Source organism: Erinaceus europaeus, chromosome 11 (genome assembly GCF_950295315.1).
Source record: "Erinaceus europaeus chromosome 11, mEriEur2.1, whole genome shotgun sequence".
Taxonomy (NCBI): Eukaryota; Metazoa; Chordata; class Mammalia; order Eulipotyphla; family Erinaceidae; genus Erinaceus; species Erinaceus europaeus.
The window spans coordinates 67,106,581-67,124,952 of NC_080172.1; the positions used below are offsets into that span (position 1 = coordinate 67,106,581).

The 18,372-nt window shown below is 46.0% G+C and overlaps 1 protein-coding gene across 2 annotated transcripts in view; it reads right to left on the minus strand.

The window, feature by feature from the left end:
- SLC6A17 (solute carrier family 6 member 17) overlaps positions 1-18,372 on the minus strand; it is a 61,916-nt gene that overhangs the window by 7,278 nt on the left and 36,266 nt on the right. For both annotated transcript variants that reach the window (XM_060201931.1, XM_060201930.1), the window contains 4 exons: positions 4,893-5,134; positions 3,166-3,358; positions 1,137-1,329; positions 512-671 (listed from right to left, as the gene is read on the minus strand). In XM_060201931.1, coding sequence (XP_060057914.1) covers positions 512-671; positions 1,137-1,329; positions 3,166-3,358; positions 4,893-5,134 — 788 coding nt within the window. The remainder of the gene's footprint in view (positions 1-511; positions 672-1,136; positions 1,330-3,165; positions 3,359-4,892; positions 5,135-18,372) is intronic.

Genomic DNA, 18,372 nt, shown 5'->3' on the forward strand with positions numbered 1-18,372 from the left:
CCAGTAGAACCTGGGGTCCTGCTGAATGAGTGAGAGGGACCGAGTCCTGGAGCTTCTAAGGGACACATTTGTTCTCAGATGAGGAATGAGGCCAGAGGGTGACAGTGAGTCTGGGTTTGTGCCAGACTTGGGCTAGAAAGAACTGGGTAGTGATGCCCAGTTCTTTCTTAGTGCTGAATTATTCATCTCACACCAGAAAACTGACTCAGGCAGCTGAGGAGGGCAGGGGTCTCTTGCAGACCCAATGAGCACTTAACAAGCATAATAGAATTTTGAAGAGTCCCCAGAAAGTGTGCCCTGATGTCAAGTGGCAGTTTGGGAGAGGGGAGGATCTGTTCCTGGACATGCCTCTCAGCGCCCACACAGCCTGGAGCATCATGGTCCTCTCTGTGCTGAGCTTTGGGGACAAGCCACTGGGTACTTTCCCCTCAGGCTCTTCTATCTGCCTGGGAACTAGGATATATAGACCCCCCCTTCCCCACCTTCCCCACCATGGGGGGAACCCCCTTACTTCTTGGTCCCATAGATCCAGGCCACAGCAATGTTCTCCAGGATGACGATGACGGTGAGTGGCAGGGTGGCTGAGTAGTCATCAAACATGGTGACAAAGTAGTTCCCAGAGCGCTGGACGAACAAGAGCCCCACGAAGAATGCAAAGACACAGCAGCCCACTACAGAGAGCCAGAGGTAGAGTGGGGGCAAAGGAAACATGGTGGGGGGCCACAGGTGTGTCCCCTCAGGCTCTGTCCCCTTCTGCCCTAATAGGGGAGGCAGGGAGGTCTAGACACTGAGGCCAGTGCCCCTACTCTACTTTGGGGGAGCACTCTAGGACTGGGTAGGGTGCCAGGCAGCATGGAGGCAGGTGTGGGGGTGGGCAGCAGGCTGTTGGGGAGACAGTCAAATGAAATGAGAAAGAGGTCCACCTCCCAGCTTGTGTTTGGCACAGATGCGCAAGCAGCCCTGTCTTCCTGGCAAAGCCAGGCTCCAGATGCCTCCTTAGGCATGTTGGGGAGAAGGACTTCTGGAGATGGGGCCACTGACCCTACCAGAAACCCCTTTCTGAAGTCAGAGGTGTAGCCTGGACATTGTCCCCAAGGGCAGCCACCAGGCCATGGGGCCTGTTGAGAAGTACTTACCTGTGAACATCTCCTTGGGCACCTTGAAGGTGTCAATGATGGGTGTGGTGATGCCCGCCATGGTCCCGATCATGCTGCCCAGGCCCAGGTTGATGAGCATGAGGAAGAACATGACAGACCAGAAGGGGGAGGCGGGGAAGTGCGTCATGGCCTCAGTGAAGGCAATGAAGGCCAGGCCTGTGCCCTGCACAGACTGGGAGGAAGGGAAAGGTGGGGAGGGCCCAGTGAGGATCCACATCCACCACTGGAACCCCTATTTCTCCCTCACTGCCCTTGGCATTCAAGGAAGATCCATTTCCTCTCTCACTGGGGCACCCACTAACACCTAAATCCTGTGGTTTGTGGACACTGGGCACTGGCCTGCCTCCATACCCCCAAGAAATGAATGACACAGCAAGTGGAGAGCTCACCTGTCAGACCTGGAAACTACAGGTGGTCCTAGGGCCCCACGGGTGTAGAGGAAGAGGCTCACATCTGGATACTCACCTAGTTCCAATCCTCCCTGCTGGGTCTAACCATGTCGTGCCTGCTCCCAGCTCTGAATTCCCAACCTTAATAGAGCAGTGTCAGCTGCAGCTGCTCACTGGCTGCCTTTAAAAGCACCAGTGCTGGGGCTGAGAGAGAGCTCCAAAGGTAGAATGCACAGTGTGAGGCCCTGGGCTCAACTCCAGGCATCATGGGGATACCATGGAACCGAGAGCACTCCATGGATGGTGGAGTGGTATTCAAGTGTCTCTTCCTTTCTCTGTCTCTCCCCCTATCTCTCCTCCTAAGCATATATGATCGACAAATAAGGAGGCAAGGGGCTGGGGAGATAGTACAATGATTATGCAAAAAGACTTCCATGCTCAAGCTCCAAAGATTTCAAATTCAGTACCCAGTACCATCCTAAGCTAAAGCTGAGCAGAGCTTTGGTAAAATAGATGACGATGATGATGATGATAAAAGTAAGGAGGAGGAGTGGGGATAAAGCCATTGTTTGGCTCATTCTCTGACTCTATATAAAAATAAACAAAAAAATAAAGAACACCAATGCCAGGAGTTCACCTGGGAACAAGAGTTGGATAGGTCTGGGGGTAAAGTGGTAGCTGAGTTTTCTAAGGCCCCAGGGGACAATGATGGGTCATGGGGAGGGGGAAGAAATGCTGCTTTGTTGCCTGGGTCACTGTTCGTGATGCCACTCTTACATTATTTTGCCAGGTTCATTGACTATGAGGGGACACCACCCCCAAAGGGATGGGTGTGATTTTTGACATTTTTCATCTTATTTTTTGGTAGAGGATGAGATAAAGAAAGGGGGAGGGATGGAGAGAGAGAGAGAGAGAGAGAGAGAGAGAGGAGATACCTGCAGCACTGTTTCACTGTTCATGAAGCTCCATGCCCCAGAGGAGGAGACTTAGGACTTGAACCTGAGACCTCTGGCATAGTAACGTGTGCTCTCTACTGGGAGTGCTACCCCCCACCCGCCAGTTGTACTGTATTTTAAGAACACTTGACTTAATCCTAGTTTCATTCAGAGAACCTGGCCACATTGTGAGAGTGTGTGTGTGTGTGTGTGGGGGGGGGGTCTCATGGAAGAGTCTCCTGGGGAAAAACTCAGGGCAACCCTTTTGCTCCTGATCATGTGTGTGTGTGGTGGGGGGAGACGGGAGACTCCCTGCTCTGTTCCAGGAACAGATGCCAGAATGCACATAGCCAGGAAGGAGGCAGAAGCAACCAGCAGTGGTTCAGAGCATGGGAGTACATACCCTAGCTCCCCTGACATTAGCTGTGATACCTGAATGAGGCTTCCAACCCAACTCATAGGCTATTCACTTATGGAATATGATCAATATTAATAATGAGCCCATAGTCCTCACAAGGGCAAAAGGGAGGGGGTGGCAGCAAAGGTCAAACCCTAATAGAAACATTTGTTTTCTATCCCAAGTCTATTGCTGTGACTGTGGACATATAGTAGTTCCTTGCTTAGAAATAAATGAAGAACTTGAGACAGGCATTAGTGTCCCCACCCCCAAGGCAACCTCCCTACCTTGTCCAGTTCATCCTCCAGCAGGCAGGGATCAAGGCCAAGGGATGGGAAATGATCCTCCTTTACAGTCATGATGACCCTGTACATCTCTGAGTAGTCCTTGGTGGTAAGGTGAGAGAAGTTCACGTGGGGAGGGATGAGGTCCCTGCTCAGGACATTGGTGTTGAGGTACCCCAGAATTTTCTCTGCATTCCTGCAGCACAAAGTAAAGGTCAGTTAAAAAAAAAAAAAGAGGGTCCAGAAGGTGGTGCAGTGTGTAAGGTACTGGGACTCTAAAGCTTGGGTCTCAAGTTTGAGACCAGGCATCATATGTGCCAGAATGGTACTCTGGTGCTCTCCCTCCCCTTAAAGATAGATCATAGACAAACAGACAGATCTAGAAAAAAAGAAGGAAGAGGAGAAAAATAGAAAGAAAGAAAGAAAGAAAGAAAGAGAGAAAGAGAGAAAGGAAGAAAGAAGGAAAGAAAATGTGGAGTGGGAAAGATAGCATAATGGTTATACAAAATGGTTATACAAAAGGACTGTCATTCCTGAGGCTCCAGGCTCCCAGGTTCAATCCCCTGCACCACCATAAGCCAGAGCTGAGCAGGGCTCTGGAGGAAGAAAGAAAGAAAGAAAGAAAGAAAGGAAGAAAGATAGAAATAGAGAAAGAAAGGAAAGAAGGAAGGAAGAAAGAGAGGAAGAAAGTGAGGGAAGGAGTAAGAGAGAAGGTGGATGTTGGCCAGTGGGTGGTGTACCCATTTTAGTGCACACAAGGACCCGGGTTTATGTACCCAGTCCCCACCTATAGTGGGGAAGCTTCATGAGTGGTGAAATAGGCTTGCAGCTGTCTCCCTTTCTCTCTCCCTCTCTATATCCTCTTCCCCCCTCAATTTTTCTCTATCCTATCAAATAAAAAGGAAAAAATGACTTCCAGGAGTAGTGGATTCATTGTGCAGGCACCAAGTCCCAGTAATAGCCCTGTGAAAATAAATAAAATAAAACAAAACAAAAGGCTGTGTGGTGATGCACCTGGTTGAGTGCACACATTACAGTGTTCAAGGGCCCAAGTTAAAGCACCCAGTCCCCACATGCAGGGGAAAGCTTCTTCTTTTGTGGGGAGGGAAGCTTCTTGAGCCATGAAGCATGTTACTGGTCTCTCTCTCTCTCTCTCTCTTTCTCTGTCTTCCCCTTCCTTCTCAACTTCTGTCTTGATCCAAAATAAAAATAAAATAAAATAAAACGAGTTTCTTCTCTTTTTCCTTCATGCACACCTGATCTCTATCTTTTTTTTTTTTTCTAAGAAACAAGGACTCAACCTTAGTTGGAACACATCTTCCTGCTCTAAGAAATAAAGGATGAAAGGGGGAAAGAAAAGAAAGGGAAGGGAGGAAGGAAAGAAGGAAGGAAGGAAGGAAGGGAGGGAGGAAAAGGGGAAGGGGAGGAGAGAGGAAGGAAGGGAAAGAGGGAGAAAGGGAGGGAGGGAGGAAAGGAGGAAGGGAAGGAGAGAGGAAGGAAGGGAGGGAGGGAGGGAAGAAAAAAGGAAGGAAAGGCAGACATGGGCCAGCTACTAGAAGTCATCTTCCAGACTGGCGATGGACAAACATCTCTGGACCAGCCTCTTTGGGCCGACGTTGGGCACAGAAAACTCTGAATTCCCTCCCGCAGCCAGTTACAGGGGACAGTTCAGGTGCAGCCACCTGCTTCCTCCTGGGAGAAGAAAGGGTGAAAACAGAGATGCCACCTACTCGACCACACACTTTTCGTTCATGATGTTGGCTTTGAAGCCCAGCACAGCAAACACTACAAGGGTGGCCAGCACTGAGGTGAAGAAGTTGATGAAGGATACCAAGGCAGCGTCAAAGTGGCAGTTGTTGTCCTGCTTGTTGTAGCTAGAGAAGGCGATGACACCCCCGAAGCCCAGCCCCAGAGCAAAGAAGACCTGTGTGGCTGCCTCCCGCCATACCTGAGGGTCCAGCATTTTGTCCAGCTGGGGGAGGGTGGGTATATTGTGGGAGAGGGAGAGACACAAGAAAATAAATAGTTAATCCATCTGCAATGCAGTTTCCACTACAATCCATCTCCCAAACATCCAAGGAATTGAGGCAGCATGACAAAATGGGATGGAGCTGTGACTGTGTGACCCTGGAAAATTCCCCTAATCTCTCTGAGCCTGTTTCCCAAATAAAAAATACAGACAAAAGAACTGTTGTAAGACCTGCAGAAGAAAAAATAAATATTGTTTGCTTACCTAGTAAATTCTCTGACATGACAGAAACAGAAGGATGAATATGGGATGATCTCACTCTTAGGCAGAAGTTGAAAAACAAGATCAGAAGAGAAAAAACACAAGTAGAACCTGAACTGGAGTTGGTGTATGCACCAAAGTAAAAGACTGGGGTGGGTGGGTGGGGGAGAATACAGGTCCAAAAAGGATGACAGAGGACCTAGTGGGGGTTGTATTGTTATATTGAAAACCAGGAAATGTTATGCATGTACAAACTATTGTATTTATTGTTGAATAGAAAACATTGATTCCCCAATACAGACATTTAAAAAAAGATAAAAAAATTTCTGACATGAAAGTCTTTTTGCATAACCATTATGCTATCTCCTCAACCCCTACATAAACATTTTATTTGTATGACAGAAAGATACACAGAGACTGCACAGCTCTGGCTTGTGGTGGTACAAGGAACTGAACCTGGGACATTGAAGCCTCAGGCATGAAAGTCTTTTTGCATAACCATTGTGTTGTCTCCTGACCCTAAATTTTCAGTTAATTTCTCCCCACTACTCCTGAGTCCATTCTTTTTTATTTCAGGAAGTCAACTTCTTTTTGCTTCAGGGGAGGTGGTGGGGCATAGAGACACCCCAGTACCATTCAACCATCCATAGAGCTTCCCTGGGTCTTCCCATATGGTACTGGGGTTTGAACCTGCAGCTCAAGCATGGTAATATGAACTATCTCAGTGCCCCATTCTTTTAACAGCTAGCATTGCTTTCCATGGGGTTATGCTAAGGATTCTCTCTGGGCCTTCAATAAGGTATGTGCTGCACAACTCTCCAGAGTACATTCACTTAGACTAGAGTGTGAATGCTGCCCCTTCGAGCTGTGTAGCGTGCAACATGCACAACAGAACTGAGGTGTCTCTATGATACTGCCTACACCTCAAAACCACAAGAAAGGGGAGAGCTTCTTAGGGAATGGTATACCTGGTTGAGCATGTTTCAGCTTAAGGTGGTGCCAGGGGTTTACCACTGACTTGTTACTATGTACACTGACCCAGGTTCAAGTCTGCAACCCCCACCTGTAGGGGAGAAGCTTCATGGGTGGTGATGCCAATCTGCAGGTGTCTTTTTTCACCTCTCTCTCTATCATCCCCCTCCTCTCAGTTTCTATCTTATAAAATAATAAAAAAAAACTAACTAACTAAAATAAATAAATAAGGAAAAAATGGCTCCTGGGAGCAGTGAATTCTGTTGTGCAGACATAGAGCCCCCATGACAACCCTGGTGGCAATAAAAAATAAAATAAAATAAAATAAAATAGACTTCTTCCTCTCCTCCTTCATACCCACCTGATCTTCTTTTTCCTAAAAACAAAGAACTCAACCTTTGTTCAAGCATATCTGCCTGTTCCAGGTCACAGAAGAATCCCCAGAAGTTGAAGCAAAAACGTAGTTCTCTCCCTGGAGAGGGGCTCCTCTGCCTGACCCTCTATCTGCCGTCAGACCTAATGGGGGTCTAAACTACAACAGCATCAGTAGGACATCAGAGACATTTCCAAAGCCGTCCATGCACTGTTTATCTTTCATGATGGAGCTTAGGGCTTGAGTCCAGGACAGAGCTCCAGAGTTAGAAAGACCAGTTCTAAATGGCTCCCTCTTCCCATTGCTGAGAAGTCTCGGGAAGCAATGATGCCTGCTCTATGAAGCCCTGACTTCTCATGGGGCAGATGGGAATATACTAGAGTCCCTCCCAGAGTGACTGGGACAACCCGAAGTATAGCAGCAAATGCCATTGAATCCTCACAAAATGATACTGCCCTGCTCAGGACAGAATTCTGCTTTTGCTATTTTGATTAGTTTATTTTGGCAGGAGACAGGGGTGATGATTCAAATTTTAAAGGAGTAAGTCAGCCCCCAAAGTGATTGAACCAGGAACCTCTGGAACCTCAAGAATGACAGTCTGTCTTGTTAGCTCCTATAGTCTCACTTTGTTTTTATTTTTTTTTAATTTCTTTATTGGGGAATTAATGTTTTACACTCAACAGTAAATACAATAGTTTGTACATGCATAACATTTCCCAGTTTTCCATATAACAATACAACCTCCACTAGGTCCTCTGTCATCCTTCTTGGTGTTTTTATTTTTAATGTAGTGGTATTATGGAAAAGCTTGGTGGAGGGCAGGATCTAAAGGTGGGAAAGGGAGCTGCCTCTCATAGGCACCCCATGAACTGCTTAGTGGGGTGTCGAGGGCACAAGGAAGATGGCGTGGGGCAAATGCAGGCAAGTCTGCACAGTCAGGGGGTCAAATAAATCATCTGAGGGCAGTGGACTCTGAGATTGAAGAACACATGGTCAGAAACACAGCCTGTATTGGTGAACCTGTGTCGGAGCCAGTGGCTTGCATATGTTATCACACACAAGGACCTAGATTCAAGCCCCCAGTCCCCACTTGCAAGGGGGAAGCTTCACAGGTATTGAAGAAAGTATCTTTCTCTCCCCTACTCTATCTCTTCTTCCCTCTCAATTTCTTTCTGTCCTGTCATATAATAGGCAAAGAGTGAGGACCCCAAATTCTGGGGAAACACCTTTTCTAGGAAATCCTCATCTGGTTATCCCAGTTCCCTGGTTCACCCCAGAATCTGCCAGCACTCCTCTCTGAGTGTGTCCTTTCATCTTCCCCCATCCCCCTGCACTAAATCGGAACTGCTGTTATCTGAACTGATGTCTCTGTCCCTATAACAGAATGTCCCTTTCTGGTCACCAACAAGAACCTGTACCAGAAGGTAACACAGTGGATAAAGCATTGGACGAGGTCTAATCTCTAGCACCACCATAAGCCAGAGCAGTGCTCTGATCTTTCTCTTTGTGACTTTCTCTTTGAATATCGCATAAAATAAAATAAAATAAAATAAAATAAAGTAAAATAAAATAAAATAAAATCCTAAATTTGACCCTCCAGCATCACATGTGCCAGAGTGATGCTCTGGCTCTTTCTCTCCCATTAATAAATGAATTAATAAGGGATGGGTACCTGGCTTCAAGGCATACTTTCTCTTGCCTCACTGGACCTATATAAAAGAGTTTCAAACAGTCCCTGTGGAACTTGAGAGAGTAAGACAATGGAGGCATGGAGAGGAGATCTCTCACCCAACAGAGGGCCCAGTACTTTAAATGCCATCTTCTTTATAAGAATGACACCACTTCTATGTCCTTATCAGAAAGAACCCAGCCATGCTAGCTTTGGAATTCAGGCTTTGGTTCTGATTTTATTTTAGAAAAGGTAACGCAGTACATGTATCACATAATTACATAGCACTCCCGACAGGGTCGAGGGCAGCACCCTGTAATCAGACCCATTAGGATTTCTGTGGCAGAATATGAATATTCACACCAAGGGAATCAATTAAGACTATAAATATCCTCAAGTCTGTTCAGGTCATTCTGCCACCAACTGGAGTGTTTGCAGAAATGAAAAATAAACAACTTTTGTTTTTCAAGACTATTTGGGTCTTGGCACTGGGATAAGAAAATATGGGTCTATACAAGACATTAATAGGAAAAAAAAATCAAGAACAACTACAACAACATAATCACAGTTCCACTGAGAAAGAATTTCTAGAATGACCTTATTGGGGTGGGATTTTTTAAATGATTCAAACAGAAGGTTCCAGAAATGGGCAGAGGGATCATTTATGCCTGGGAAGCATGCTGGCATTCTGGAATGTTCTTGGATGTCAATCATATTAGCATAAAAAGGCAGTCTTTTGGGACAAGAACAACTTTAGGACTTTCAACTTCTACCTTGTGAAATAGTTACTTTTTAATGCTAGCTTCCCTCCCTTCTCTCTCATTCCTCCATGATTATTTCCCTTTGTTATTACTTATGTTTTTTTTGTTGTTGTTATATATTTAAAAAAAAATAAAAGCCTGGACTATTTGTGAGACTCAAAGATACGCCATCATTGGGACTGTCACCCTCTCCCTTTACAGAGTCAAAGCCAAGATGATAAACCCCAAGGTCCCATTCCCAAGGAAGACACCAAATTTCACACTATATCACCAAGTTGTCACTAGAGCTGTGGAGGTTGTTCACAAAGCAAAGAAAGATCATATTATATGTAGTCATTTGGAATGGAAACAAAAAATTGAATATTAGGATTACAATTTAGGGACTGGGCAGTGGCACATTCAGTAAAGCACATGTATCGCAATTCACAAGGATCCAGGTTCAAGCCCCCGACTCCCACAAGTGGTGAAATAGGGCTTCAGGTGCCTCTCTCCCTCTGTCTCTCCCTTTTTCCCTCTCTCTCTTTCCCTCTACATCTTCCCTCTTCTCTCTCAATTTATATCAACAAAATAAAAGAAAATTTTAAAAATATGGAAGCAGCTGGTGGTGGCATACCTTGTTTAATGCAAATGTTACATTATACAAAGGCCTGGGTTCGAGCTCCCAGTCCCCACCTGCAGAGGGAAAGCTTCATGAGTGGTGAAGCAGTGTGTCTCTATCTCCCTCCCTCCCTATCACCCCCTTCCCTCTTGATTTCTGGCAGTCTCTAACCAATAAATAAATAAAGATAATAATTTTTTTAAAGATTTTAAAAAAATGGCTGCTGGAAGTCATGGATTCATCATGCAGACACTGAGCCCCAGTGATAATCCTTGTGGCAATTAAAAAAATATCACATAAATTTGCTGTTCCTTTCCATTAAAATTATGCACAGCTTATTTTAAAGTATTTATTTATTTATTTTGATAGTATAGAGAGTATTATTTATTTATTTTGATAGTATAGAGAGAAACTGAAAAAGGAAGAGGAAGTAGAGAAAGAGAGGCACCTGCAGTACCGCTTCACTGCTCATGAAGCTTCCCCCCTGCAGGTGGGGGTTGGGGGTTTTAACCTAGGACTTTGTGCATGGTAATGTGTGCGCTCAACTGGGTGTGCCACTGTCCAGTCCCTGGAGACCTTACTTTAAGACCACAGAAGTGGTTAGTGTAATGAAGGCCGATTTACCTAGTACTTGCAGCCAATCTGTGTCCTCTGTGTCCCCAAGCTGCTACTCTCCCTTAGATCATTATGAACCAAGTTCATGAGTTCATTTGTGGCATTAGCTATGGCCCCAGGAAACCATGTAAGACAGTCAGAGCTTGAATTTTGAAGGACAAAATGCCCTGCGCATACTCCCACCCAGCGGGCAGCCTTCGTTAAAAATCTGCCCACACCTCTATAGGACCTTACCCTCAAAGTAGAACACCAGTGGTAGAAACTGCCCTACTCTCTGAAGGGAGGCTGGGTCAACATACTTTGCCACTCAAGGAAGACTGCTCCTGAAATGAGTGCAGCCTAGAATGTTCCTGGCTATGACCATGGAATGCAAGCTCAGACTGACAGGAAGGCAGAGTTACACAGGCTCCTGTGCTAAATATAAATAGACATTGGCCCTAGGTCAGACCAATGGGGATTACAGTCAATGGTATTTATATACTTTTCCCATATTTGGGAGCTACTCTCTGCACTGATCCAGATTTCTAGTCCTATTCCCAACTCTGACACCATCTTCCCAGACAACACTCCTAGCCCACCTGCATGTTAGCTGTTGGGCTCAGGCAAGAAATAATAAAGCTTCTTCCAACATGAAGACCCCAAAATCTCATGTGCTCTATTCTTAACTTTAGGTCCCTGATTACTAAACAGTTTGTTCTGCATTTTATCTTGCTGCTTTTCAGCCACCAAGTTGCAGATGCTAGAATGATGCCAACCTGCCGTCCCTGGGCAGACGATCTCACCAGTGTGTCCTGGAACCCTACCTCCCCAGAGCCTTACCCCACTAGGGAAAGACAGAAACAGGCTGAGGGTGTGGATTGACCTGTCAATGCCCATGTCCAGTGGAGAAGCAATTACAGAAGCCAGACCTTCCACCTTAAAGATCTTTGGTCCATACTCCCAGAGGGATAAAGAATTCCATCCTTCCAGTGGAGGGGATGGGATACAGAAATCTGGTGGTGGAAATTGTGTGGAATTGTACTCCTCTTACCCCACAATCTTGTAGATCATTATCAAATCAATAATAAAAATAAATAAAAATAGGGGAGGGGGTCAGGCGGTAGCACAGTGTGTTAAGCACATATGGCACAAAGCGCAAGGACCATTTAAGGATCCCAGTTCGAGCCCCTGGCTCCCCACCTGCAGGGAGGTCTCTTCATGAGCAACGAAGCAGGTCTGCAGGTGTCTATCTTTCTCTCCCTCACTCTGTCTTTCCCTCCTCTCTCGATTTCTCTCTGTTCTATCCAACAGCAACAATAATAATAACCACAACAATGATAAGACAACAAGGGCAACAAAAGGGGAAAAAATAGCCGCTAAGAGCAGTGGATTCACGGTGCAGGCACTGAGCCCCAGCAATAACCCTGGAAGCAAAAAAAAAATAGGGGACCGCTCAATAGAGCACCAGGTTAAGCACACATAGTATGAAGCTCAAGGACCCAAGCAAGGATCCTGGTTCGTGCCCCCAGCTCCCTACCTGCAGGAAGGTTGCTTCACAAGCAGTAAAGCTAGTCTGCAGGTGTGTATCTTTTCCTCCCCTTCTCTATCTTTCCCTCCTCTTTCAATTTCTCTCTGTCTTATCCAATTTTTAAATTTTTTTTTTAAAAGCCCTCCAGGAGCAGTAGATTCATGGTGCAGGCACCAAGCTACAGCAACAACCCTGGAGGTAATAATAATTAATAATAATAATAGATAAGGAAGCTTCTGATGGAGGGGATGAGACATGGAACTCTGGTGGTGGGAATTATATGAAACTGTACCCTTGTTATCTTACAGTCTCGTTAATCATTATTAAATCACTAATAAAAAAAATCTGCCAGATGCTCAGCACTCCCCTGGTAGAAAGCTGAGCTAGGCATCTTTCATGCAGAATGCCTGCTGTCAGGGCCTGGGCAGTGGCAGACCTGATTGAGTGCACAGGATACAATGTACAATGTTCAAGCCCCAGGTCTCCAGCTACAGGAAGAAAGCTTCACAAGTGGTAGAGCAGTGCTGTAGGTTTCTCTCCTTATCTACTTCCCTCTTCTCTCTTAATTTCTCTGTCTTTATCCAAATAAACACATAAATAGATAACATTTTTTAAAAAGAAAAGAAATGCCTGCTGTCCCTGGAATTCAAAGGGGCCTTTGCAGGGTTCCTGAGATACTGGGACCAGCTTTCAACAAGGTCCTTGTCACAGAGTGATGGGAGGATAAACCCATGGCCAAATCTCAGGGAACCCTGCGTCCTCTCCAGAAACTGAGTTGTGACTGCAAGAGGAGGGGTGGGAAGAGCAAGCTTTCCTCACCCAAGACAAGACTCTCACCTGCACCCACCCCTGGTGCCCACCAGAAATACCCAGGGCTTTCTGCCCCCTTCCAGGCGGGTGCAGTGGCTGAGTCACTTCCTCACGCAGGAAACAAGGTGTTTGACGGCAGCGTTTGACTCAACAGCATGAAGATGCTTTTGGAATCCACAAGCAGCTGCTGAGCTGCGTCCTAGCTGGAAGTGACAGGTGGCGCCCACCCTTGTTTGTAGGCATCACTGAGTACCTGCCGTGGGAGCACCAGATGGGGCCCTGAGACACCAGATGGCACAGGAGGGTTGGGCCCCTGCTGCCCTAGCACAGTGTCACCTTCACGAAGGATGAGGACACTAGTAACTGGAGCTCTCCCACTGTTCTCAGGATGCCAGAAGCAGCCCTCCCAGTAATGCTGTGGTGATCCCCCCAGTGTTCACTCCACCTCACAGTTTAGAAAGCATAGGCCCTAGTTGGAGAAACTAGCCCCCAAGTCCTAAGTGATGAGCAGGGATCTGACCCAGCCCACCTGACTCCAGATACCGAAGTGGCAAGGCTGGGCTGCCATTAAACCCCACTGTGAAACCTTCCTATAATTGTGGATGTCAGAAAAATGACCTGATCCAGTTCAGCAAGATAGCTCACCTGGGTAGTATGCTGATTTGTCATGCAGAAGACCCAAGAGCAAGTCTCATCTCCACTGTACTGGAGGAAGTTTTGTGCTGTGATAATTTTCCCTTTCTCTCTTTCTATCTAAAAAAAGCCAGCTTGGAGGGGTCAAGACCTGGTGAAGACCAAAAAACAAAACAAACAACAACAAAAGTAAATAACTCCCTCTCCTCCCACCAACCTCTAACCTCTGTGCCAGGTCTTCAAACTTATAGGGGTAGTCAGACTGGCTTCCTGGCCAGGTCCCCTCAATTGTTGTCTAGATACCAAAGGTGACAGAGAAGATGGAGGAAACCACCACACAGCTGAGGCTACACTGGCCCCCAGCCCCACAGGGTGGTGTGGCTTTCTTCTCATCTGACTACAAGTAACACAGTGTGTGGTATAAAACTCAGAAGGCAGAAGCAATAATATACCCAGCCTGCATGCCTGACACCTGAAAGCCACCCCACCCCCAGCCCCTGCCAAATTCAGTCCCCAGCACTACTCTGTGCCAGAGCTGAATTGTGCTCTGGTGTGTCAGTCTGTTGGTCTCTTTCTCTGTCTCTCATAAAAATAACTAATAGACTTAAAAAAAAAAGTGGAGGAGGGCTGTAAAGATAGCTCATTTGGACAGTGTTCTTTCTTTGTCATGAGCATGACCCAGATTTGATTCCACCCCCTTCATACTGTAGGAAACTTAAGAGCTGTGGTGTCTTTTCTCTATCTGAAAAGTCAGTCTGGATCAATGAAGTCCTAGTGATAACAATAACAGTAATAAACAGAAAACCCAAAAGAGAATAAAGGGCCTACAGCTAAGTCTCATTTTCCTCTCCCCCATCCTCCATATCCCAAACATAGTTTTCTTGAGTGTGGACTGAGTTTAAGTCCTGATATAACCATAGTATCAACTTATTATGTACCCTTCCGGTGGTATTTTTGTGCATACACACACACACACACACACACACACTTAAACCTGGCTTATGGTAAAGCACATATGATGAACTCTCTGGTACAGCTGATTCTTAATGTGAGGACTGACACTGGACCCAAATTCCCTCACCACCACCTCCAGTTAAAAACCAGAACATAATCCATAGCTGAGCTTCCACAGCTGCAGTTCTGCACATATGGATTCAACCATGCAACACCTGAAGTTGACTGAACCCGGGAGTGCAGAATCTGGACAGAAAAAAAGCCCACACGTTAAGAAACCTTCTTCAAGGGTCAGCTAGATACACACACACATCACATACATATTCCTGTAGATACACATATGTGTATGTGTGTGCTACACACACTGTCCACAACAGCAAGGTCCATGAGGTTCTCCATACTCCTTCCTGGAATGACCATTAACTGTCCTAGCCTTGGCGTTGAGTCGGGGACGACTGAGTCCCCATGTCTCTAGCCAGCTGTCCCTCTGTCTACTCCCCAGTCTGGCCCAGGGTCCTTCATCTCAATGCTCCATTTTCCTAAAATGCTTCGAGAAGCCTACCATTCTGGGTTGTTCTTCAGCACAGGATGGTGGGGTCTGTCCACTGCTCTGACTTAAGCCTCACCCCTCTCTAATCATTCCTTGCCAGGGCAGAATCACCAAACACCCACAGAGTCCCCATCTGCAGGAGCCCTCCACCCCTCTAGCAGCTCCCCAGCCTGGCTGTATGAGCTCACCAGGAGGTTCCACAGACCAGGGGCTTGGGGAAAGTTCTGTGTGCTTGGCTCTGGCTTGTCCACAGGAGCCTAAGCCCTGGCACTTTCTCCTTGTCCTCATGGCTCGCAGGTGACCCTGGCACACCGGTACTGAGCAGAGCCTCACTCTCCCTGCAGCGTTCCAGCTGAAGGCTGTTTACTCTGTGTTTTAAGACTGATTTCTTTATTAATGAGAGAGAGTATCAGAGGAGCACTACGGCACATACAATGCCAGGGATCAAACTCTGGACTTCATGCTTACAAGCTGAGCTCTCTACCTGCTGCATCCCATCTTGAGATCCTGATGGCTGTTTTCTTGTACATCTTTGGATCACTGGGCAGGTGTACAGGTGTGGGTCTCTTACTTGGGTCTCTAGCCCTCACACCATGGGTCCCCTTGTTCTTTCCAGCACTGCTCGAACCGGGATCCTTACGCCGGTCCCTGCGCTTTGAGCCACATGCGCTTAACCCACTGCGCCACGGCCCAACCCCCATACTTTCTTTTTCTAATGCAGTGCTTGTAAAAAAAAAATCCAGGGGCTCCTGCTTGTATGCATACCTGAGTACATATGTGCACACAAGAGAGAGACACACTAACAGCACCCGCTATCCTTAGAGTTCCCTTGGTGCTGTCTGTATGCTCTCATGAGATGCTAGGGGTCAAACCCAGGGTCTCTCAAATGACTAGGTATGTGCTCTGCCCTCTGAGCCATATCTTGTCCCCTCACATCTTTTTTTTTTTTTCAGATAGAAAGAGAACTACGGCATCAAAGCTTCTTCCAATCCAGTGGCACTCGAAGTGCAGGACAAAAGTTCAGGGCAAAGCAGGTGCACAATCCCGGTGAGCTAATTTGCTTCTCTCTGCCCCAAATCATCTTTCAATAAACTCCTAACCCTAGTGATACCCAGCCCTCTATCCACTGGGCCTGTCCCCAAGCAGCTAAATCACACAAGGCACAGTTCAACAAGTCATTTAACCATTCTATGGGTCAGCTTTTCCTTGTATGATCTGGCAATGATAATGACAATGATATTAATATTCACTAACATGAGTAAATTTATGTGAGGTGCACATAGCAGTGGCTGGTGGCTAGCAAGTCCCACCCATTGTCAAAAGAAAATGTGATGATTCTAGGCACTTCATTGACTGTGAGAAACAGCCTGTTACAATGTGAAAGGGGCCAGGTGGTGGCTCACCTGATTAAGCGCACACATTACAACGTGAAGAACTGGCCACCCTGGCCCACTCTGGCCACATTCACTGGACATTCCAGAGCCCTTGGCTCCCTGTCCCCTCCCACTACCCCTGTCTACACAGGCTCCATCTCTGCACAATTGTGTCACTCACAGGCCTCCAAAGACCTTCAGATTCTGCTCCTTCTTAATCCTGATTGCCTCCCCTCCCATTTCACAGGAATGGGACATCATCAGAAGTGAGCTCTTCCCTCAAGCAGACATCTGGTACCAGCTTCACAGGAGCACCAAATCTGTGTCCACAGACTGTTGCTGCCCTACTGTACCTGTGTGCTCTGAGCTGTGGCTAAGTCCTGCACTGAGCTCTCGGTACCACATTTTTCACCTATTTAAGGACTTGACTTCAGTCTCCTACTCTCTGACTGCACTGATTTCATCCTTTACTGGATCTTTTTTTAACAAAACAGTTTTTAAAAAATATTTTATTTATTTATTTATTGGATAGAAAGAGAGATAAATCAAAAGGGAAGTGGGAAATTGAGAGGAAGACAGAGAGCTACCTGCAGCACTGCTTCACACCCCCACAAAGCTTCCTTCCTGCAGGTGAGGCAGGCCCATGGGTTTGAATCACAGTGGTTGTGCATGGTAACATGTGTGCTCAATGGAGTGTGCCACTACCACATTATTATTATTCTTACTCTTATTATTATTATAGGAAGGGACAGAATGGAGAGAAAGAGAGAGGGAGGGGAGGAGGGAGGCAATGAGAGAGAGAGAGAGATCTTTCATTGCTATTGGGGGGGGGATTCGAACCTGGGTCTTGCACATGGCAGACACTAGACAAGTGAGCTATTCTGCCAGCACCCATTATTGTATTTCTTAAAGCATACAAATCAGTTGTTCTTAGTGTATCACATACTTGTGCAGCCATTAGCACAACTGATTCTAGCACATATTCATCACCTCTCCCAAAGAGAACCCATACCCACTAAGTCAACCCCATTTCTCCCACAACCTCCCCACAAGGCCACCACAGATAAACTACTAATCTGTTTTCTGTCTCTACAAGTCTGCCTATTCCCAGTTTGAACAGAATTGTATGATATCTGGTCTTTTGTGACTGGCTTCTTTCATCTTGCTAATGTCTTCATAGTTCATCCATATTGGAGCAAGTATAAACACTTCATTCCTTTTTATGGCTGGGCAATATTTCCTTGTAAAAATATAATGCTCTTTACTTTTCCTTACCTCAGCTGATGGACATTTAAGCTGCTTCTATTTTTTTTGGCAATTTATGATTAATGTTGCAGTGAGCACTTGTGTTCAAGGTTTCTTGTGAGCATATGCTTTCAGCTCTCTTGGATGTGTGCCTAGAAGTGGAAGTGCTGGGTCATATGCTAACTCTGTCTAACCTTTGTGAGAAGCTGCCAGACTGTTTTCCAAAGTGACAATGCATTTTGTCTCCCTTTATATCCTGCCACCTTCCAGACACCAAGTTGCAGACAATTATTTCTCCTCTGAAAGAAAATAAATGTGGGGAGCTGGGCAGTGGCATAGCGGGTTAAGCACACATGGTGGAAAGCACATGAACAGGCACCAGGATCCTGGTTTGAGCCCCCTGCTCCCCACCTTCAGGGTGTTTGCTTCACAGGCAGTGAAGCAAGTCTGCAGGTGTCTGTCTTTCTCTCCCCCTCTGTCTTCCCCTCCTCTCTCAATTTCTCTCTGTCCTATCCAACAACAACAATAGCAATAACAACAACGATAAATAACAAGGGCAACAAAAGGGGAAAAATAATAAAATTTTTTAAAAATTTTAAAAAGAAAAGTGTGGACATTTAAAAGCTTCTAGTATAAAATTTGTATCCAATGTGTTAAACATTAAAATGTAGTGGCCCGGGAGGTGGCACAGTGGACAGAGCATTGAACTCTCAAGCATGAGGTCCTGGGTTCGATCCCCAGCAGCACAAGTACCAGAAAGATGTCTGGTTCTTTCTCTCTCTCCTCCTATCTTTCTCATTAATAAACAAAAAAAATGTTTTTAAAAAGTTAAAATGTATTATAGTCTTATATATCCTCCATTTTATTTTTATGAAATATTTGGATTTTTAATTTTCTCTTCATTAAAAAAAAAAACTTCT